Below are 23692 nucleotides of genomic sequence, written 5' to 3' on the forward strand. Positions count from 1 at the left end.
AACAGAATAACACAGTCACACATGACAGGAATGGTGTTAGGGGAGTGGAACTAGGGCAACTGCCTCCTGGTCAGAGAGAGCCCTAAGCCAGCTAGAAGCTAAAGAAGCACGGCCAGGCTTTGCACTCCCCAGTTATGTCTAGCAAGATACATATTTCAAATCTGATATATTGGAATCACAAGATAGAAATAAAAATATTTTTTCTACCTTTTGTCATCTCTGGTTTCTGCTTTCATTGTCCTTTTCACTCTCTTCCATCCAGCGTCTGTCCTAAGACATAAGAATTGCTACTGCTGGGTCAGACCAGTAGTCCATCATGCCCAGCAGTCCGCTCATCGGCGGCCCCTCTGGTCTAAGACCTAGCACTCTAACTGAGGACTGAGCCCTACCAGCACACGATCTTGTTTAGCAGGAACTTGACTAACTTTGTCTTGAATCCTTGGAGGGTGGTTTCCCCTATAACAGCCTCTGGAAGAGCGTTGCCAGCTTTCTACCACCCTCTGGGTGAAGAAGAACTTCCTTACATTTGTACGGAATCTATCGCCCTTTCACTTTAGAGAGTGCCCTCTCGTTCTCCCTACCTTGGAGAGGTGAATAGTGTCTTTTCTCACTAAGTCTATTCCCTTCAGTATCTTGAATGTTTCGATCATGTCCCCCTCTTAATCGCCTCTGTTCGAGGAGAAGAGGCCAATTTCTCTAATATTTCACTGTACGGCAGCTCCTCCAACCCCTTAACCATCTAGTCGCTCTTCTCTGACCCTTCGAGTAGTATTGTGTCCTTCTTCATGTACGATGACCAGTGCTGGACGCAATACTCCAGGTGGAGGGCGTACCAGTGCCCATAACCTTCTCTGTCTCTTCAGTCCAGCATCTGCCCCTTCCATTCACTTTCTGTCTTTCCCTGCCATCTCTCCTCCTGCCCCCCCCCCCCAATTTGGTCTGGCACCCATCATCTTCCTTCTGTTCCTCTCATGGTCTGGCATCTCTGTCCTTTCCTCCCCCCTGTGGTTTTTAGCATCTCTCTCTTCTCATTTCCTCCACTCAGATCTGATATCGTTCTCTGCTCTCTCTTCCCTTTTCTTCTCTGGTCTTCCTTCTCTATTTTCTGCCTCCATCTAAATTAAATTCTTTCTTACTATTTAGTCCTGTTTCCCTCTTTTCACTGTGTCTACCCACAGCTTGTCACCCCTTTCCCTCACCCCTCCATTATCTTACTATTTTCTTCCCCCTTTATTTATCTCCTCCTTCCATCCAGTATGTGTTCTTTCCCCACTTCCATTCAGCATCTGCTCTCCCCTCTCAACTGACATCCATCTGTCTTCTGCTCTCTCTCCCTTCTCTCACTTCCATCATCTGTCCCCTTCTCTCTCTCATCTCCTCCATTCCATCATCTGCCCCTTCTCTCCCCCCCCCCAACTTCCATCATCTGCCCCCCTTCCCCTCACCTTTGCGGGTCACTTTCTTTCCCCTGAGGGTGGCTCATGTCAGAGGGGAAGCTTTGGCCGAGCAGAAACCGCTTCCACTGTGCCTTGCAACTTACTTGATGTTGATGCTGGGGCCCGTTGCCATTTGAAGAAGAAAAAAAAAAAAGGTGGAAAAAAGGGGAGACCTCCAGACAGCTGCTCTTTGCCCTCCTCAGCGGCCCAAGAGTCTTTAGGCAAGCGGCAGCTTCTGTGTGCTTTTAACTTCGGCACAGAGCTGCCCCTACTCAGTAGTTTAGCGCGGTTTAGGCAGCCTTGGGGCCTTTGCTAGGCCGGCCCACATCGCATCATCGAAGCGGGCTGGCCTAGCAAAGGCCCCGAGGCTGCCTCATGAAATCGCGCTAATCTACTGATTAGGGGCAGCTCTGTGCCGAAGTTAAAAGCACACAGAGCTGCCGCTGCTGGTCTGGAGGTGCGGAGACAGGGCAGGAAGCATATGCGGCAGGAGTCCCGGCGAAGGCAGGAGTCCCGGCACAGCGATGGCAACAGGAAGTAGCAAGTCAGCTGACGCCGGCACCTTTCGTTGCGGCGGGGACCCGAATCCTTCGCGGACCGATATGACTTTTTTGCAGACTGACACCGGTCCGCGGACCGGCGGTTGAAGAACTGTGTACTACAGGACTCGTTCAGGAATCTAGCAGTAAATGCATGCTAATCAACATGCTAAAAAATTTTCTAATTTGGGGGGGTAGAGGAGGCATGTCTGGAGGCAATCCCGCACTAGCTGCTACCGCCTCCCTTGAGCAGGCAGTCATTTTTAGGCCAGCGCGGGGGTTAACGCGTGATGAAATGTTGCGCGCGTTAACCCCACTAGTGCGGCTTGATAAAAAGAGCCCTTAGTGCACGCTAAATGCTAAGAAGCCCATAGGAATAAAATGGGCTCCTTAATAGTTAGCGCAGCTTAGTAAAAAGAGAAAAACTACTTCAAAACAATTCTAATATTAGTTTTGGTCTTCTAGCATTCATGTCTCCAACAACACATTTTGGTTATGAAATCATAAAAGGCAGGCAAACAGATTTCAATAGAAATTCTAACAGTTAAGTTCTGGAACTGTTTGCCAGAGGATGTGGTTACAGTGGTTAGTGTAGCTAGGTTTAAGAAAGGTTTGTACAAGTTCCTGGAGGAAAAGTTCATAGTCTGCTATTGAGACAGACATGTGGGAAGTAGAGCTCTGCACGGGAACGGGGATCTCGGGAATCCCGCAGGGGTCCTGCGGGAATCTCCCCCTAACCCATGGGACTCCCACGGGGACCCCCCTCTGGCCCACGGGACTCCCACAGGGACCCCCCTCTAGCCAACCGGACTCCCAATAGGATGGAAGGCTTTGGAAGCAGGGTTCGTCCATATAATATAATGGACACATCAGCCTTAGTAGAAGAGGGGTTTATAAGTTAATTACCTGAACAGAAAACATTAAAATATCCTTGTGGAATCTCCACCAAAGAGATTCCACAAGGGAAAACAGCAGGCGCAAACACAAAAGGAAACTGTGGAATTGATGATCCTGTCAGAAGTGAATTGCTGCGTTTTATGGGGATGGGCGGGGATGGAGGTAATTCCTGGCGGGGATGGGTGGGGACGGAGAGGATCCTGGCGGGGATGGGTGGGATTTCTGTCCCCGCACAACTCTCTAGTGGGAAGCCACTGCTTGCCCGGATTGGTAGCATGGAATGTTGCTACTATTTGGGTTTCTGCAGTGTACTGTGACCTGGAAGGGCCACTGTTGGAGAAAGGAAACTGGGCTAGATAGACCATTGGTCTGACCCAGCATGGCTGTTCTTATGTTCAAATTTCTCAAGAAGATGCAAAAGCAAAGCTATCTCAACTCATAATAGTGTCAATCTGTGTGTCCTTCCTTAGATTCCTTCACAGGACACAGAAAAGAATACTGTTTCTGCCACACAACACTCTAAGTCAGAAACAAAAAAAGACCTGTTTCTAGTTTTTTTTTTTTGTCAAGGGAAAAGAATACATCTGCTCTGAAGGGCTACATGTACATATTAGCAGTGCCGGGGCTCATAGCACAGTGAGTAAACAAACAAAAAACCCACACAATTACATTGCACAAAATATATTATACAGGGGTTATTCCCAGACACAACATGGGAATAACCCCTTATGCACGTTTTTGTATTTTGTTTTACTACCCCCTATTTATAAAGCCCATTAGTGCAGGCCACTGTAGTAACTGCACCAAAGCCCATAGGGATATAAATGGATTTTGGGGCTTTTGCTGTGCAGCAGTCGCTAGCGTAACTTTGTAAAAGGAGTAAGTTTGCAGTACAATACAGAACATTTTTATTTATTTATTATTATTGAAATAACTTACAAGAATACAACTTGTGCAAGCAAAACAAAAAAAGTAAGATCACAATATACAAAAATTATTAGGAATCAATATTTTAATTTTTTTCTCCTTAACCTCAACAATATCTAGAAAATTGCGAGCCAAGGAATCGAGGGTGAAATAATCACGTGGATTAAAAACTGGCTAGAGCATAGGAAACAGAGAGTGGGGGGTAAATGGACAATACTCTGACTGGAAGAGCGTCACCAGTGGAGTGCCACAGGGCGCGGTGCTTGGACCTGTGCTCTTCAACATCTTTATAAACGATCTGGATATAGGTAGCAACAAGCGAGGTAATTAAATTCGTGGACGATACAATGTTATTCAGAGCAACGGGACATAATCAGGCTCAAGGAATGTGCATCAACATGGCAGATGAGGTTCAATCGTGGATAAGTGTAAAGTGATGCATGTAGGTAACAAAAATCTCATGCATGAATACAGGATGTCCGGGGTGGTACTTGGAGAGACCTCCCAGGAAAGGGACTTGGGAATTCTGATCGACAAGTCGATGAAGCCATCCACACAATGTGCGGTGGCGGCGAAAAGGGCGAACAGAAAGCTAGGAATGATAAAGAAGGGGATCATGAACAGATCGGAGAAGGTTATCATGCTGCTGTACCGGGCCATGGTGCGCCCTCACCTGGAGTACTGCGTACAACACTAGTCGCCGTACATGAAAAAGGACATGGTACTACTCAAAAGGGTCTAGAGAAGAGTGACTAAGATGATTAAGGGGTTGGAGGAGCTGCCGTACAGCGAAAGATTAGAGAAACTGGGTCTCTTCTCCCTCGAACAGAGTAGATTGAGAGGGGACATGATCGAAACATTCAAGCTACTGAAGGGGATAGACTTAGTAGATAAGGACAGGTTGTTCACCCTCTCCAAGGTAGAGAGAACAAGAGGGCACTCTCTAAAGTTGAAAGGGGATAGATTCTGTACGAACGTAAGGAAGTTCTTCTTCACCCAGAGAGTGGTGGAAAACTGGAACGCTCTTCCGGAGGCTGTTATAGGAGAAAACACCCTCTAGGGATTCAAGACAAAGTTAGACAAGTTCCTGCTGAACAAGAACGTGCGCAGGTAGGGCTAGTCTCATGGCACTGGTCTTTGACCTAAGGGTCACCACGTGAGCGGACTACTGGGCACGATGGACCACTGGTCTGACCCAGCAGCGGCAATTCTTATGTTCTTAGAGGGGAAGAGGTCTTAATAATAATAATAATAATAATAATAATAACGTTATTCTTCTATACCGCCACAATCTTGCGACTTCTAGGCGGTTTACAATCAAGAGAGCCGGACATTCAGCGAAATACAATAAGCAGATATTCAGAGGAAATACATGGGACAAAATTATTAAATAAAAGGAAAAAGAAAAACTAAGGGCACCTTTTACAAAGGTGTGCTAGTGTTTTTAGCATACGCACCAGATTAGCGCGCGCTAGCCAAAAAACTACTGCCTGCTCAAGAGGAGGCGGTAGCAGCTAGCGTGCACTCTAGTCCGTGCGTTAAGGCACTAACGCGCCTTCGTAAAGGAGCCCTAAGTAAAAGCTTAACGGCTGTACAAAGCAAAAATTAATGTATTTTTTTTACTTGTTTAAAAATGTTCATGCCCGAATGGAGATGGGTTTTAAAGGAGAGAAAAATAATTTTAACAATACCACTTATACTTAATCCCAGTGTTTTGTGTTGCTGCTATTATTTTGTACCTTTTTTTAAATATAAATTGTTTTCCCTTTCTTTTCATTAAGCTTCCTTATATCAGATTTTGCCACTCATTTCCAGGTTCCTTCAGGGCTTATCATAAGACTCTTATAGCTGCACCTTTTCTTTTGTAAAACGGGTGTAGGGTTACCATATGGCTCCAAAAAAGGAGGCCAGATTGAGACATCCGGGTTTTACTTCCATTGTTTTTAATGAAAGCAAAACCCGGATGTCTCACTTTGTCCTCCTTTTTCTGGAGCCTTAGATGGTAGACCATAAAAACCTCAGACAAATTGGTAGAAGGATATACGGTCAGTTTTTGGATTCTATTTGAGTTATTTCGTGCCATTGTTTCCTCAGTAAGAAAAAAAACACAAAAAACCGAATAAAGGACAAGTTATATTAATAACACTGGATTTCATTATAGCAGCTTTCTTCTTGTCCTAAGGGCAATTTCAGGACAAAACAGCATAAACAACAACCATCTTGTAAGAGTTGTTTAGCCAGCTCATGAGTGTTCTCCCTCATTGGATCAATACAATAAATGGCTGCATTAAGAACCTATGTCAAATGTACTTCAGTGGAGAATTAGCCGGATCTGCCAATCAGCAGGATGCGAATCTGACTCGGACACGCAGCATTTCATGCCCCTGCAGCGGCGCCAGCCACCCTCCCCCCAACCCAAAACGAAGAGCAAGTCTGGTTTCAGAACACCAGAGCAGCGCTGATCGGGAACTGGTCTGAGACCACCAAACTTACCCCATGCACATGGTAGCCCTCCCTGCCGACCCCCTCCGCCGACTCCGAGCTCAGGGACAGCCCCATGGCTCCGACTCCGGCACCAGCTGCTGCCCCAGTGCCGGTCGCCACCAGGAAGCGCCGATCGGCTCCAGACATCGCTAAGGTGCCAGCAGGAGCCCAGCTCAGGAAGCCGTGCGCTGCCGGTCCGCCCGTCCCATCAGGAATCGGGGATAGATTGGCCGCCCTGCCTCGTCCGAGGAGATGACGGGTCCTGTAGCAAACGCTGGTAACTAATGGACGCCACAGCTGCGCCGTTGGAACCGGAGAGGGGCGCGCGAGGACGGCGTAAGGCGCCATGGCTTGATATCGACCCACTTCTCATGGTAAGTGAAGGGCAGACCCACCCGGTAACGGTTGCGTTACGGGCCCGGGGAAGGAGGAAGAGAGAGGGGGAAAGGCGCCCTTCCCCGTTGGGCGCCCCTTGCTCTCACACTCAGTTGTATATGTAGCCACATTTGTCTACAACAGGGGTGCCCACGACTTTTTGGGCTTGCGAGCTACTTTTAAAATGACCAAGTCAAAATGATCTACCAACATTAAAATTTTAAAAAAACACAACGCACACTGTACGCATAGAAAATGTTAATTACATTCCTATTCCAGGGTTTTTCAAAGAGGTCAAAGCAGATGACTCTATGCACTATCACCTCAGTAACAACCATACAAAAATAGACAAATAGTACCCCCCTCCCTTTTTACTAAACCACTATAGCAGTTTTTAGAGCGCTGCTCTCGACGCTCATAGGCTCCCTGCGCTAAAAAAACCTCTATTGCGGTTTAGTAAAAGGGGACCTTGGTGTAAAATATAGACAGCAGATATAAATTCAGACACATTTTGATCACTAAATCTATTTAATTCACTAAAGCAATAGAATTCTTTTCCTACCTTGTTGCCTGGTTTCTGCTTTCCTCAGGTTCTCATTCAATTCCTTCCATCCACTATCTCTCTTCCTTCTGCATCTTCCATTTGCTCTGTTACTGTGCCTCTCCCTTTCTTCCCCCTTCCAAATTGGTCTGGCACCCATCTTCTTCTCTCTGCTCCCCCCATAGTCTGGCATCTGTCTTCTTCCCTGCCAGCGTCTTCTCCCTACTCTCTCTTCCTCATTTCCTTTGTGTCCTTCTCCCCCCTCCCCCCCACTACCTTCCCATGGCCTTTCAGGCGTCCTTCTCCACCCCTTTGTATTCCCCCATGTGCTTTCAGCCTCCTTCTCCCCTCCTCTGTCTTCAAGTGCTTCAGAGTCCGTCCCCCCCCCTCCCTGTCTTCACCATGGGCCTTTCAGCGTCCTTCTCCCCCCCCTCCTTCTCTACCGCCCCGGGTGCAGCACAGCCGGCGGCCAGGTCCCCTTACTTTTGTGGCACTTCCGCCCGACCGATCCGACAACAGCCCCGTCCGACAAACCTCCCTGCCCTTAACCGCGAATCTAAATTACCTTCTACAGCTGCTGTAAGAAGGTAATTTAGATTCGCGGCTACAGGGCAGGGAGGATTGTCGGACCCGGGCTGTTATCGGTCGGTCGGGGAAGTGCCACAAAAGTAAGGGAACCTGGCCGGCTGTGCTGCAACCGGGGCGGGGCGGGGAGGGGCGGGCCGCCCCTCTCCCTTGGTAGCCACTCGATACCGCGAGGCTACTCTCCTTCTCCTTATCTGCCCTGCCTGCATGCACAGAGCCGAACGGAAGTCTTCCCGACGTCAGCGCTGACGTCGGAGGGAGGGAGGGCTTTGGTTTTAAGCTTTGTTTAAGCCCTCCCTCCACCTCCGACGTCAGCGCTGACGTCGGAGGGAGGGAGGGCTTTGTTTAAGCTTTGTTTAAGCCCTCCCTCCCCTCCGACGTCAGCGCTGATGTCGGGAAGACTTCCGTTCGGCTCTGTGCTGCAAGCAGAGAAGGTAGGGAGAAGAAGAGCCGCGTACATCCAGAAGACTGAGTACATCCAGCCCCGCAGGGAGCCCCGCCGCACCCTCGGAGGCGTCCCCATGGGATCCCCGCCGACCCTAGTGGGGCATCCCCACGGGATCCCCGCGACCCTAGGGGCGTCCCCGTGCAGCTCTCTAATGTAAAGTAAGGGCATGTAAACAGTACCCGGCGTATAGAGACGACCCCCGACTTTGGGGAGGATTTTAAAGGTACTGAAAAGTCGTCTTATACGCCGGCAAATACGGTATATAAAATCGGAGGTATGTATGTGTGTGTGTATGTGCCCCGATCACGGCAAAAAACGGCTTGACCGATTTGAACGAAACTTGTATGCAGATTCCCTCACTACCTGGGGTGATATGTTCTGGTGGGGTCTCGCGGCCCACCTGCACACGTGGGCGGAGCTACATAACATAAAATCACGATTTCACTCCATTCTATGTCAATGGAAAAAATGTAAAAAGCTGCCATTCTCACAGTAATTCAAAAACGGCTTGACCGATTTGAACGAAACTTGGTATACAGATCCCTCAATACCTGGGGTGATATGTTCTGGGGTCTCGCGGCCCACCTGCACACGTGGGCGGAGCTACAAACAGAAAATCAGATTTCACCCATTCATGTCAATGGAAAAAATGTAAAAAAGCTGCCATTCTCACAGTAATTCCAACTATAAAACACTTTCTATGACACTATAACCACTAGGGACATCGTTTCTATTCTACCACGGACACCATACATATAGAGTTTGTATGTTTCTAACTGTGTTTGTAACTGTTTCCTTCATGCACCCCAGTTCATAATGTTATTAAATTACATTGAGTATTCACATATGCTGAACTAGAAACAACAGGTTCCATTCTGAACCGGGAAAAAACTGCATGGAGTTTCTTTTTCAACCTGAGTTTCCACATATTGAGTTGTTTAAAATCAATACTGAAACTATTTGGATGCCACCTTATTCCAACAGATCTTCCTTTTCAGTTTAAGAGATTGCAAATTCCAGTGAGACTTGCATCTCTATCACAATCAACAAATTCACAGGGACAGACTATTACATTCTGGTGGGCAGTGGATTTAAGATCCCCCTGTTTTTCCCATGGACAACTCTATGTTTGCTTGCTCAAGGGTGGGTTTCACCCAAGAATTTATATGTTCCTACTCCTGGAGGTGAAACTAAAAATGTTGTTTATAATCAAGTTTTGTGTTAGTTGTATTGTATTCATTTTGTCAAATATTTCACATTATAATTTGAATATTGTACTTTTTATAAAGTTGTAAAAAAATAATTTCATTCACCACTATAAAGTATCTTTATTTGAATCCATTTACAGTGTTATTGCTATAATTAAATACCCGTGCAACGCCGGGGCATCAGCTAGTTTAAAATAAAATAATTTTTCCTACCTTGTCTGGTGATTTCATGAGTCTCTGGTTGCACTTTCTTCTTCTGACTGTGCATCCAATCTTTCTTCCCTTCTTTTAGCCTGTATGCTTCATCTCCTCCAGACCTTGTTCCCTCCCCCAACTTTTCCTTCCTCTCTCCCTGCCCTTTCTTTCTCTCTGCCTCCCTTTCTTTTTTTTTCTGTTTCTCTTCTTTCCTTCTGTCTCCCTGCCTGCCCTTTTTCTTTCTTTCTCCCTGCCCTCCCCCAAGCCACTGCCACTGCCATCGGGGACCAGGACCCAAACCACCACCAATAAGCCCCAAGCTGTCCCTGCATCAGCCGACCTAGCATTCCTCTCCCCGACGTCAATTCGCCGTCGGGGAGAGGAAGGCTGATTGGCCCAAGATCGCGATTCGTACCTATTGGGGGAAATGCTGCCGGGTCCTGCCTTCGCGGAAACATAAAGTAGGCAGGACCCGGCAGCAAGAAGTAGCAAATGCTTCACTAACCTGTCTCCCGCCTTAGCCCATAGCGAACGCTTGCTTCAGGGCTCTCAGCATGTGCGTGCCGGCTTCCCTTCTCCCCCCCCCCCCCCCGGACATAACTTCCGGTTTCAGAGGGAATGAGAAGGGAAGCCGGCACGCACACGTTAGAGCCACAGAGCATAAGTTCGCTACGGGCTGAAATCTTCAAGCCGGTTTTTTTTTTGTGGTGTTTGTAATGTTCAGACAGCGGCGGCAGCAGCAGATGACAGCTGGGCGGACCGCCCAGCTAAAAGGCCCTAGAGAGAACACTGGAGAGGAAAGCTGATCGGCCCGGTAGATCAGGACGGCAACACGAGTCTATCACGGAACCCGGGATGGGCTCCGCGATCGATTCGCGTTGCCTTCCTGAGCTACTGGTCAATCGCGATAGATGTGTTGGGACACCCCTGGTCTACAAGGTAATCCAGTACTGTTAGTTGTTGCAGTGGCACTCGGGTGCCCCTGTAGCTGTGAGCATTCCGGGCGGGACCGGCTCTTGCCCCCACCCCCCTCTTGGTACGTCACTAAGTCGTGCTTCATCTTAAGCTGAAGGTGACAAAAATTATGGAAAGGGAGTTGGATTTGATGTACGCCTTTCTGTAGTTACAAATCAAACACTTTAACATATTATGTACAGGTACCTATTTTGAATTGGGGCAATGGAGGATTAAGCAACTTGCCTAAAGTCACAAGGAGCTGCAGTGGGAATCAAACCCAAATCCTCAGGCTTACTGCACAGAAGAGACCAGACACAGTATTGTATATATCGTACTTTTTGCTCCATAAGACGCACCCACCTCTATAGGAGGAAAAACCAAGAAAAAAAAATTCTGAACCAAATGGTGTGCCCTGTACCCTGTCCCTCCTCTGGTGGTCTAATGGTAAGGCCTGGAAAGGCTACAGGGCACATTTAGTGGTGGGCACGTCTAATGGTAGGCAGCCCAAGCGGCCCCAGGCCAGCCAGCCTGCCCCAAACAAGCCAGTCAGCCTCCAGCTTCAGGCAAGCCAGCCTGCCAGTTCCAGGCCAACCAGCCAGCCCCAAGCCAGCCAGCTCCAGGCCAACCAGCCAGGCCAGCTCCAGGTCAACCAGCCCGACCCCAGGCAAGCCAGGCCAACCAGCCAGCCCCAAGCCAACCAGCCAGTTCCAGGCCAACCAGCCAACCTCAGGCAAGCCAACCAGCCCAGACCAGCCAGCCTCCAGGCAAGCCCCCGTACCTTTTTGTTATCTCTCCAAAAGCTCCAGCCGGCTTTGCAGCCTTGCTCTTCTTCCCGGCCAGCAGCGAACAAATCAGCAGCGGTCGGCCATCAGGAGCAAGCTTTACACTCTCCTGCTCGGCCCCGCGCTGCTTTCCAAATGGCTGCCTTTAAGGGAAAGATAAACAGAGTGATCAGGGAGTTTGCAACCTTAAGAAAGAGAAATTAAATGGCTAAAGGTGCAGGTCTGGATAAAGAATTTTATTTTTAAGGATGCTAAAAAATGGAAAGAACAAACATCTGAACAGATCTAGGATCCTAAGATGGCCGCCGTTAGCTAACTGCTGCTCAGATGCCCTTAACTTTTCACTTTAACCTCAGATAAGAAACGCCGAAAAGAAGGGTGAAAAGTGCTGGTGCAGCCTCCCGACGCTCGGTACCCCCATCGGCTACAATCGACTAATTTCTACGGCGACTGCAATGAGAACAAGAATCGCCAGGGACATGCCCGCTGGGAATGCTGCTGGAGAGTAGCGCTGCGGCGAATACCTTAGGGCTTGACTATCTCTCTGAGCCCCTGACATACGGATGCCATCTCTTCAGCCGCAGGCAGCCAGCTAGCTCACCGTGAGATCAGAGTGCAGCCGGACATGAAGTACTCTCTTCTCGAGAGAGCTAGCATGTTGGAGAGAGCTCGCTGAATGAGACACCTCTAGAGAGAACTACTCTCACTATATGACCCTAGCGACCGGACATCTAGAGCTGAAGAAAAGACATAGGCTCCATTGAGGTAAACCAGCCCCAAGAATAGACTCTAACCACACAAACACATTTTGTCTCAGTGGTTAAACCTCACAAGTTCGACACTAGAAGCTCTTTGGGATTGGTGGTGAATTTGGGGAATACCCTAAATCCTCAAATAAAAAAATTGGATAGAGAAATAAAAGTTCAGAAAGAAGAGATTAATTCTTTAAAAAACAAGATCTATCTTTGTTAAAGCAGGAAACCAATAAAGAGGTAATAACTGTTTAAACAAAACCAAGATCCAACTGGTAAAGATAACTTAATTAGGAGGAGGAAATTGGAAGCTCTGGAGAACAATACTCGGGCTAATAACTTGCGGATTGTAAACTTTCCTAAGATTCTATCAAATTTCCCCTCGAGATATGATAAAAATGATATTTATGGAGATTCTTATGATACCTGAAAATTCTCTACCTCCCCATTACAAGGGCTTATTACCTTCCTGCTAAATCTCAAACTCCTCAAAAAGAAAATGTCGAGGAACTTCAGGAACATCCATTGAATATTTCCGCTATATTGGAACAATCGGACAGAGAAGTGGCTACACCAGGCACTTTTTTGTTGACCGTGGCTCTGGCTCCAGATAAGGACTGGATCCTAAATCTTTACTTCAAGAATAGATCCAAGGATTTCCTGGGTCTCCATATTCAAATTTTCCCAGAATGTCTCTAGAGAGGACTCAAAAATGAAGAAGAGAATTCCTAAACCTGAAACCTGGAGGTGACTCAAATTGGGTTTTTTTTTCTTTTTAAGATACCTATGTAAATATGTCGTTAGATATCATTCTTTGAAATATGTATTTGTAGATCCATCTCACTTGATAAGATGTATCTCAATGAAACGCCTTGAGAATGAAGTAACAACAGCACCTATTGAAGAGGACTGGTGTGTGATCATAGGGAAGGCTGATTTTTTTCTTTTCCTTTAATAATTGAATGAATTACTCTTCAGAATTGAATGTTAATTTAATTAGAAGAGTCTTGATCTTACTTTTCTGTACAAGATGTTTATGCTTGGAAAAATTTCAAAAAATTGTATAAATAAATAAAAAAAAAAAAAAAAGAAAGAACAAACACTACCTAATTTTAAAGCGGGTAGGTTCTTACTGTGGTTAAACCAGTCACTTTCAGGGGAATTATATAAATTCGTGCTCAAAAATTGTTGTCAGAAAAAAGATAGGTAAGTGCATAGTCTATAAAGCAGTGTATTGCAAACTGTGTGCTCGAGAAACATTGTGGGACACTGCTATAAAGGGTACACGACCTTTATATTGTAGAATTGATCATAGTGCCAATTCCTATACTTACCTTTGGCACCAGACTTATGCTTGCTGAAACCTGGTGTAAACACTGATGCCCAAGTTAGGCGTACTGAAGCAGTATTCTGTAAAAACACATGTAACTTATAGATGCCCCGATACACTCATGCCCCTCCCATTGCCACACCTCCTTTTGAGTTACACACCATTAAAGTTAGGCGCCATGATTTAGAGAATAGCAATAAAGCCAGATGCACGTGCATATTTTAATGGGTGAAAATAATCAGTAATTTGATTGATAGCATCCAATTATTGTGTTAATTGCTCATTAGCCAATAATTTGTACATGCATCTCAGGATCGGCCCAAATTTGGCATGCAAATTTAGGCGTGATATATAGAATTCCAGAGTTTGTGGACAATGTTTAGAGAGACTACTACTTTGCAAATTGGGAAAATGCTTCAGCTTCCTTCAGTACATTGGTCCTCTCAGTGAAAACTGTACACAAACTTACAGGGCAATTGTTCACTGAGGAACAGAAACAAGCAGTGGTAGCCTTACACTCTAAGAAGGGGTTAAAGGAGAAATCACCTGTATTCTTCTGGTCTATCTCCAATTTTCTAAAATGGTGGAAAAATTGGCATACACTTCTCCCTACGGATTCACGGGGAATAGGGGCAAAGCCGGACCGCGAATGGTGAAATACCGCGAATATCTTCTGGTCCGGCTCTGACCCATCCCCGTCTCCCTCCTGCCTTCCACCCGGCATCCCGGCCTTACCTGGTGGTCTAGCGGGCTTTCAGGGCAGGAGCAATCTTCCTACACTCCTGCCCCGTGTAGATCGCCAATAGGAAATAGCTGCCGTGAGTTCCTGTAGTCTCTCGAGACTACGACGGGAACTCCCCACAGCCATTTCCTATTGGCAATCTACACGGGGCAGTAGTGTAGGAAGATCGCTCCTGCCCTGAAAGCCCGTTAGACCACCAGGTAAGGCCGGGATGCCGGGGAGGAAGGCTAAACTGTGGGGGGGGGTGTTCTTTTTTTTCCCCCTCCCCCAAAAATCATGAATATGTGAAATCGCGATTGCCGAAACTGCAAATGGGGAGGGGGAAGTGTATAGTCAGCTGCTAAATCATTTATCTTATTTTATAGATAGATAGATAGATAATGTATGGAGAGAGATATTTCTTTTCAGCTTGTTAGACTAGTGCAGATTGACTACCCATGTCATCTTACCAGCAGATGGAGGCATAGAAGCTGAACTAGTGATATCTCTGGTATAAAGAGTGGTGTGGTGTGGAAGTTGCCACTTTTCTCTGCCTCCAGCAAATATATCAGAACTAGCCGTCTGTTTTCTCTGTTACATTAGGCTGGTATATTATACTACAGTCGAGAAAAATACTTTCGCCATGTACAGAATATTGCAAGAGAAGGACTAAGAAAATATGCCAATGACCCAGTACTACTTTTCTTCAAGATATATGGAATCCTGATGGAAGGTAATACAGTGACAATAGTAAACAGAGCTGTAACTAAAACTAAAAGAAGTCAAAAATTAAAAATAAGGTTTGCAGTTTAGATATAGATCCTGCTGTTTAATTTTGTGTTTAACTCCAAAAAGTTTAAAATCTTCTTTACTTTCCCAAGCCTATCATTTCTTTTTTGTCTCTATCTTTTCCCCTCCTTTACAAAGCTGCGCTAGCGTTTTTAGCGCCAGCTGCGGCAGTAAGAACTCCTACGCTCATAGAATTCCTATGAGCCTCAGCAGCCGGCACTAAAAATGCTACTTGTAAAGGAGGAAAATGACGCCAGCGCATGCGTATATAAGCTCATGCTTTAATTACTCAAATCTAGATGCATGCGAGTTGCTGATTAAGTTAGAAACATGAATTACCAAAAAGTTTTTTTCAAAACGAATTATGATGAATCTGATTAAAAGAATGAACCCCAATCAATGGTAGTATTCAATCCTCTTGGTTTTAAGGTGCCTAGTCTGAATATCCAATGTGTCTCCCGTTGGAGAAGTCTTCTTTGCTGATCTCCCCCACGAATGTTCTGTGATTCCTGATCAATGCAGAAACATCTGAGATCCAAAAATTTATGTTGCATTTGGCTACAGTGCTCTGCAAGGGGAGCGTTTGGTCTCTCACGTTTAATGTTTGATTTATGTTCCATCATTCTTGTTTTGAATGGTCTAGTTGACATTCCCACATAATATTTATTGCAAGGACAGGAAATGACATATATGATATGATCTGAAGAACATGTTAAGAACTGTTTAATGGAATATGTTCTTCCATCCATTGGATTAATGAATTCCTTTTGTGAGATAGTAATTTTGCAAATGCTGCACTTGCTGCATTTGAAAAAGCCTGCTGGTAACAACTTACTGTCATTGGGATGATCCATAATGCATACTGCAGGTGATAAAATGTCCTTTAAATTTTTGTCCCTTGAGAAAGCTATCCATAGGTCTAGATTTTCAAAAATCGGATTAGTTTTGATGATTTTCCAATTGTCTTTTAAAATATTTGCTATCTCATTACCTTGAGCTGAATATCGTAATACACGTGTCAGTATCTCTTCCATTTGATTCTCTTTGCTTTGATCTTTTTTTTCTTTTTTTTTTTGCAATAGCCAATCTCTATGGTAGTATTTTGCTCTCTTAAAAGCTTTTTTTAAGACATTCTTTGGATAACCCTGATTTTCTAATTTCTGCATCAAACAACTTGCTTGTAGTTTGAAATTCTTGGTGTTGGAACAATTTCACTTTAAACATAAGAATTGAGAAAAAGGCAAGTTCTTTCTAAGACTGGCTGGATGACAATTTTAAAAATTCAAAACTGTGTTCCTATCTGTAGCCTTCACGTGGACATCAAAATTGAAATGGTCATCTTCTTGGGTTATCAACAGATCAAGATATTCCAACTGGTATTTCGAATATTGCATAGTAAATTTTAAATTTGAATCACAACTGTTCAACCAACTGGTAAAACTATAAAGATTTTTTTCAGTGCCCTTCCACAGCATTAGCACATGGTCAATGTATCTGAACCATCTGCTGATGCAAGCCTCAAATGGAGAATTTTTTAACCATGTGGACTCAAAATCTGCCATGTATAAATTGGCCACTGAGGGGGCAAACACTGCCCCCAAGGCCACTCCTGTTTTTTGTTTGTAAAAATTTTTATTATAAAGAAAAAAGTTTTCTTTCATGGCCATTCTCACTAGATTAAATTAAAAAAAACGTTGGGATAGTATGTGGTATTTCTCTTTTATCAAAGATTTTATGAATGATGTATACAATGAGGTTACATCAAAAGACACTACTGTGAATGGGCACTTCATCTAGTTTCACCATCAGACCTCTTGAATATTGGATATATGATTCTATTTTCACCACTTCATATTTTAAAAATTCGTCTACAAACGTTGACAGAGGTTCCAGGACCAAACCTCATGAGGACATTATAGGTCTCCCCGGGGGATCTTCCAATCATTTGTGGATTTTAGGTAAAGTGTAAAAAATAGGCTCTGTAGGTGATTTTCTATTAAGGAATTTATAATCTTTGTGTATTAGAAAACCTTCAGAAACCCCTTGATCTGTTATTTTTAAAATTTGTCTCTGCAATCTTTTTGTGGGATCTAAAGCTAATTTTTCGTACACTGACTCTTCGTTCAATTGCCTCATATTTTCCAAATTGTATTTTTCTTTGTCAAGTATCACAACAGCCCCTCCTTTATCAGCTTTTTTAATCACTATAGATCTATCTGTTTTTAATGAATGAATTGCCTGAAGTTCCTCTTTATTAAGGTTCTTAAAAACATATTTTTTGTTCTGTTGCCAAACAGAAACATCTTTAAGGACGCACTGTTTGAAGGCATTAACTACTGGATCTACAGGAATAGGTGGAGACCATGTGCTTTTTGGGATTATTGTATGATCCTGAACAGTGGTTTTGGGCGTTGAAAAAAAATTTTAACTGCAGCTTTCTTAACAGTTTCTCCAAGTCCATGTGAAACTGAAATAGATCAAATTGAGTAGAGGGTATAAATGAAAGGCCATATGTTAGTACTGTGGTCTCAACAGTACTTAATGTACAATTTGATAGATTGATCACCACTGATTTCTCTGGGATTGTGAGCGGGTGTTGGGTCTGGAGCGCTGTGCTCCTCTCTTGCCTCCCATCCGACCCTGTCTTGACTGGCCTTTTTTTAAAAAATGAGATGAACTATCACCACTGGTGGAAGTGGAAAGTGATGAAACGTCTGAACTCGTAGTGTCATTTGTTTTAGTCTTATCTGTTGTGTACATCCAGGAGTAAACTTTATTATTAAGATAATCTTGTTCATCGCGTTTAAATTTCCAAAGCTTATTCTTTTTCAGACTCTCTCTGAATTTCTCCATATTGTCGTTCAAACTCTTAAAGTTATCTGAAAAATCTGTGACTTCTTTTGTTGATTTCAGATTATTAATATCAGTGTCCAATTTAATTTTCTGTTGGTTAATCACATTCATGCTGTTCTCAATTATCAGAAGCATTAAATCCAGTGCACATTTGTTAAGGATTTTATTCCATGTTTCTAAAAACTGGACATCATCTCTAAATATTTGTGGAGCTTTGGAAATCCGTAAACCCCTTGGAATGATTTCCTTTTTGCAATATTCTATCAGCATATCACTATTTACCTCCATGCTGATGATTGATTTGAATAATTTATTAATATCAGTCCAGGCTGAAGATTGGATATCCATGGATTGGGTTATATCAAATTGTGTAATTACATCGAGTAGTTTGCCTACCCTTTCAGAAGTAAAGCTGAACACAGATTTCCACCCTTTGGTGGCGATTGTACAAATAGTGAAAACATTCAAATGCAACACAATGGAAACAAGTTGACTTAATTACTCGATTAGCAAAACAAAATGACTTGTGTAATTTATTACCTACAATCGTTCTATACTAAGCAACTGTGCTCTCAGATGCCTGCGCTGATGAATCATATATGATTTTCTTTTCAGATAATGCAGGGAAAGAGTATCTTTCATCGAGTTCAGTGCTTATGTTAAGTGCTAATGCTTTGTGCAAAAAAGATTTAAATAAATAAAGAGCTTTGTGCAAATCAAAAAACTGAAACCGGCATTTATCTTAGTTGGAGCCGATATCGTTGTTGTAGCTATATCAAGCTGTTATTGCCCAACGGGGACCTATTTCGCCTATTAACAACTTCCTCAGGGGTCTAAATATTAACTACAACAAAACAAAAACATTAAATATCAAAAACAAACTGAAGATAATACTACAGACTATGATTATAGTTACTTACTGTGCAGCTACGCTCCAGTTCAGAAGCAAAATGGCGCTGTCAACCAGCAGACGCCAGTGCATGCATATATAAATCTCAAATCTAGACGCATGCATGTTGCTGATTAAGTTACATAGAAACATAGAAATAGACGGCAGATAAGGGCCACGGCCCATCTAGTCTGCCCACCTTAATGACCCACCCCTACCTTTCTCTGTGAAGAGAACCCACGTGACGATCCCATTTTGTCTTAAAATCGGGCATGCTGCTGGCCTCAATCACCTGAAGTGGAAGACCATTCCAGCGATCTACCACTCTTTCGGTGAAAAAGTATTTTCTGGTGTCACCATGCAGCTTCCCTCCTCTGATTTTCCACGGATGCCCTCTTGTAGCCGTGGGACCTTTGAAAAAGAAAATATCTTCTTCCACCTTGATGTGGCCCGTGAGATATTTGAACGTCTCGATCATGTCTCCCCTCTCTCTGCGTTCCTCGAGTGAGTATAGCCGCAACTTATCCAGCCGTTCCTCGTATGGGAGGTCCTTGAGTCCTGAGACCATCCGGGTGGCCATTCGCTGGACCGACTCCAGTCTCAGCACATCTTTGCGGTAATGAGGCCTCCAGAATTGTACACAGTATTCCAGATGGGGTCTCACCATGGATCTATACAATGGCATAATGACTTCAGGCTTATGATTGACGAAACCCCTACGTATACACCCTATGATTTGTCTAGCCTTAGATGAAGCCTGCTCCACTTGATTGGCAGTCTTCATGTCTTCACTGATGATCACCCCTAAGTCCCGTTCTGCTACAGTCCTTGCTAGGATCTCGCCATTAAGGGTGTAACTTCTGCATGGGTTTTGGCTGCCAAGGTGCATGACCTTGCATTTTTTGGTATTGAAACCTAGTTGCCAGATCCTAGACCAGCGCTCCAATAGGAGTAGGTCGTGCGTCAAATTGTCGGATATTGAGTTTTTGATCGTTGCACTCCTTTCTACTACATTGCATAGTTTGGCGTCATCTGCGAATAACGTTATTTTACCTCGAAGCCCTTCTGCTAAGTCTCTTATAAAGATATTGAACAGGATCGGGCCCAAGACCGATCCCTGCGGCACTCCACTGATCACCTCTGTCATTTCAGAGGGGGTGCCATTCACCACCACTCGCTGAAGCCTGCCTCCAAGCCAGTTCTCAACCCATTTTGTCAAAGTGTCACCAAATCCTATAGAACTCATTTTGTTCAACAGCCTCGGTGTGGTACGCTATCGAAAGCTTTGCTGAAGTCTAAGTATACGATGTCCAGGGGCTCCCCAACATCCAGCTTCCTCGTCACCCAGTCAAAGAAGCTGATCAGGTTGGATTGGCAGGATCTCCCCATAGTAAATCCATGTTGACGGGGATCCCATAGATCTCCTCGTTCATGATCGAATCCAATTGACGTTTGATTAGAGTTTCCATCAGCTTGCTCACTATTGATGTGAGACTCACCGGTCTATAGTTTGCAGCCTCCATTTTGCAACCTTTTTATGGAGTGGAATGACGTTAGCCGTTTTCCAGTCCAACGGGACTATACCCGTTACTAAGGGAGAGATTGAAGAGCGCGGATAGTGGTTCCGCCAAAACATCACTTAACTCCTGAGCACCCTGGGGGTGTAGGTTGTCTGGCCCCATCGCTTTGTTAACCTTGAGTTTAGACAGCTCACAGTAGACACTGCCTGGCGTAAACTCAAAGCTACTAAACGGGTCTACTGAACAATCCCTCGTCTGTAGCAGAGGGCCAGATCCCGGCTCCTCGCGGGTGAAGACCGAGCAGAAGTATTCGTTTAAAAGTTTAGCCTTTCCGAGTCCGCTTCTACATAGTTCCCGTCTGGTTTCCTAAGGCGTACTATCCCGCCTGTGTTTCTGTTTCTGTCGCTAATATACCTGAAGAAGGATTTATCACCCTTCTTGATGTTCTTTGCTAGCGTCTCCTCATTTCGGAATTTGGCCTCTCTAACTGCTGTTTTGACGGCTCTTGCCTTGACCAGGTAGTCTTCTCTCGAGTCCTGATTCCCTGATTGTTTGTAAGAAATGAATGCTCTTTTCTTTTCTTTTATGAGGCCCGAGATCTCCACAGAAAACCACTGTGGCCTATTGTTCCTTCGCCGTTTACTTTCTGATTTTATATATCGGTTGGTTGCCTCCTGTATGGTATCTTTCAGAGCTGACCACATTTCTTCTACGTTATCTGTTACCCCGGCTTGGTTTTGTAGCGCTTGATGGATGAATTCCCCCATGTCCTCGAAGTTGGCGTCCTTGAAGCTTAGGACCTTGGTCAATATGTTAGCTTTGGCGAACCCCTTTTTGAGATTGAACCATACCATATTGTGGTCACTGGAGGCCAATGCTTCGCCCACTGAGACTTCTGTGACACTTTCGCCATTTGTAAGTAACAGGTCCAGTATTGCCTGCTTCCTTGTTGGCTCCAGTACCAGTTGTTTCAGTCTTGCTCCCTTTATAGAGTTCAATAGCCTCCTGCTGCTGAATTACCAAAAGTTTCTTCAAAATTAATTATGATGAATCTGATTTAAAAATCTGATTAAGGCTTCCAGTGACGTCACGAAGCATGGTGGACGGTTAGAGTATGAGCTCTGACCTCCGTGAGCACATCCCTACAACCCAGGGGCGATTTGGTGCTTCTTACCGGCACAGGCCTTTTTCTCTTGCGGCCCGGAGCGGATCGCTCGCAAACTATGCCCTCCAAAAAACCGAGCGCCGAGGGGCGTAGGCCCAACAGGTGGGGAGCAGTGCGGCCTGCGCCATGTGCGCGGGGCCTCCCGAGCGCGAATCCGGGGAGAGTGCGTCTGAGGCAGTCAGAGAGGGGCGCTTCTCTGAGATTGAGACGCCAGGACTGTGCAGCGGCGGTAACTAAGGCTGATCTTCAGCAGTGGGATTATGACATCAAGCAGGAGGTAGCAGCAGTGAAAGGCAAGATTAAAGATGCTGTCAAGGAAATTCGAAAGGATTTTGCTGATCTTCTGGGGAGAGTGGAGGAGACTGAGCGACGCATTGGGGAACAAGAGGAGGTGGTGCAGGATCTGAGTGGGGCTCTCACGGCAGCCCAGTAGGATTGGCAAGACTGCTTCACCCACATTGAGGACCTGGAGAACAGGTCCCGAAGAAATAATGTGCGAATCAGAGGGGTGCCTGAGTTGGCTGAGTATAAGGATGCAGTCCAGGTGGTCCGGGAGATCTTTGGGACCCTTTGCCCACAGGAGGGGTACACTACTGACATGAGTGCTGGGGTGAAGGTGGACAGGGCCCATCGTACACTGGGACCCAAGAAAGAAGACTTCCCCAGGGATATAATTGCTTGTATCCATGATTTTGTGGATAAAGACCGGATGGTGCGGAAGGCCAGAGAGCTGGGCACATTTGACTGGAAGGGGCACAAAGTGGAAGTCTTTCAAGATCTCTCAGCGATCACTTTACAGTGAAGGCGGGAATTTGGTCCGGTGATACAGATTCTGAGAAAACATAATCTGAAATACCGCTGGCTATTTCCATTTGGGCTCCTGATTACCGTCAATGGGGCCCATAAAAGGGTTACTACCCTGGCAGACGCTAGGGCACTGCTGCGGAGAGAGGGTCTACAACCTGCAGAGGATCCTTCCCTTGGGAAACCGGTGGGCAAGCCGGCGGAGCGCTTCCTGTGGCAGGCACGACCAGCACGTTCCCGCCAACGAAGGCCAGATGGGCGAGCTGGCATGGGGGTGCCTACGGAAAGTGGTACCGGACCCGAAACCTGAGGTGGAGCTGTGACTGTAGTGGTCTTGTCCTGTTTGAAGATTTTTGGATGTTTGGGACCTTGGGATATGGTGACAGAGTTGCAGAGTGTGGAGGCATGTCTGGGGATGTGAGTGGGGGGAATCAGTTGGTGGGGAGTGTTTGTAGTGTATGTATGGTGGGCGGACCTCTAGGAGGGGGGTGAGGGATGGGGACATGGGCTTTGGTGAGGTCACTCGAAGTCATGACCGGGAGATGGAGGTGGAGGGAGTGGGGCTGGAGGGGAGGGGGGTGGGGTGGAGGGGGCAGGGGGGTAACAGCAAAGGTTTTGGGGGATGGAATTGGGGAAGGGTGCGGCTTTGTATCATGGGTAATGCAGCTGATAAACTGAGAGTGGGCAGCTTAATGTCAAGGGTCTCAACATGCCCCGTAAACACCAGCTATTGTTAAAAGAATTAAAGAGGTTGCGGATCGATATTAGTTTTGTGCAAGAAATCCACTTTTTGAAACCTGGGGAAAAGTTTGATACAATATAAAGACTATCTAGAACGGGTCTGGGCCTCTAATCGGAAAGAGAGGAAGAAGGCGGATGGGTATTTTGTTTGCTAGACATCTAAATTGGTGCACGAACAGGTATGGAGGGATGAGAGGGGCGTTGGGTTATTTGGTTGGGTCAATTAAATGGGGAAGTGGTTACTCTGGTGAATCTGTATGCCCCAAATACTCAATGGGGTTCCTTTTTTTGATGAGGTCTTGGCCAAGGTACTGCTGGTTAAAAAGGGTTCATTGCTGGTGGGGGGGACTTTAATCTCGGTTATTGACCCCCACTGGGACTCTACGGGGGCTGGGGGGGGACCGGCTTAAGTCGGATAGGAAGCGTCTTAAACACTTTGTTGAATGTCTTAAATGTGGTAGATGGTTGGCGATCCAGCACTGGATGGGTAAGGATATTCATATTACTCCCCGTGCATGAGGTTTATACCAGAATAGATAGGTTTGTATTTGGATAAAGGGGTGGGGGGGGGTAGATTACTTGAGACACATATTGAGGACTTTGGGTGGTCGGATTATGCGCCCTTTGGATGGATGTCGATGGGGAACGTCCAGAGTGGGGGGACCGATACTGGAATTGAATGATAGTTTATTAAAGGATCCATTGCTGCTCCGTAAGGTGGAGCAGGATTATTATGGATTTTTTTGGAGTATAA

The 23692-nt window shown here is 45.4% G+C and overlaps 1 protein-coding gene across 1 annotated transcript in view; it reads left to right on the top strand.

The window, feature by feature from the left end:
• The first annotated feature begins 6601 nt into the window (after positions 1-6601).
• The window catches only part of TTC21A (tetratricopeptide repeat domain 21A), a 323520-nt gene continuing 306429 nt past the window's right edge, over positions 6602-23692 (top strand). Inside the window, exons 1-2 of the mRNA XM_033931720.1 lie at positions 6602-6657; positions 14781-14910. Coding sequence (XP_033787611.1) covers positions 6655-6657; positions 14781-14910 — 133 coding nt within the window. The 5' untranslated portion in view covers positions 6602-6654. The remainder of the gene's footprint in view (positions 6658-14780; positions 14911-23692) is intronic.

Source organism: Geotrypetes seraphini, chromosome 2, assembly GCF_902459505.1.
Source record: "Geotrypetes seraphini chromosome 2, aGeoSer1.1, whole genome shotgun sequence".
In the NCBI taxonomy this organism is placed as follows: Eukaryota; Metazoa; Chordata; class Amphibia; order Gymnophiona; family Dermophiidae; genus Geotrypetes; species Geotrypetes seraphini.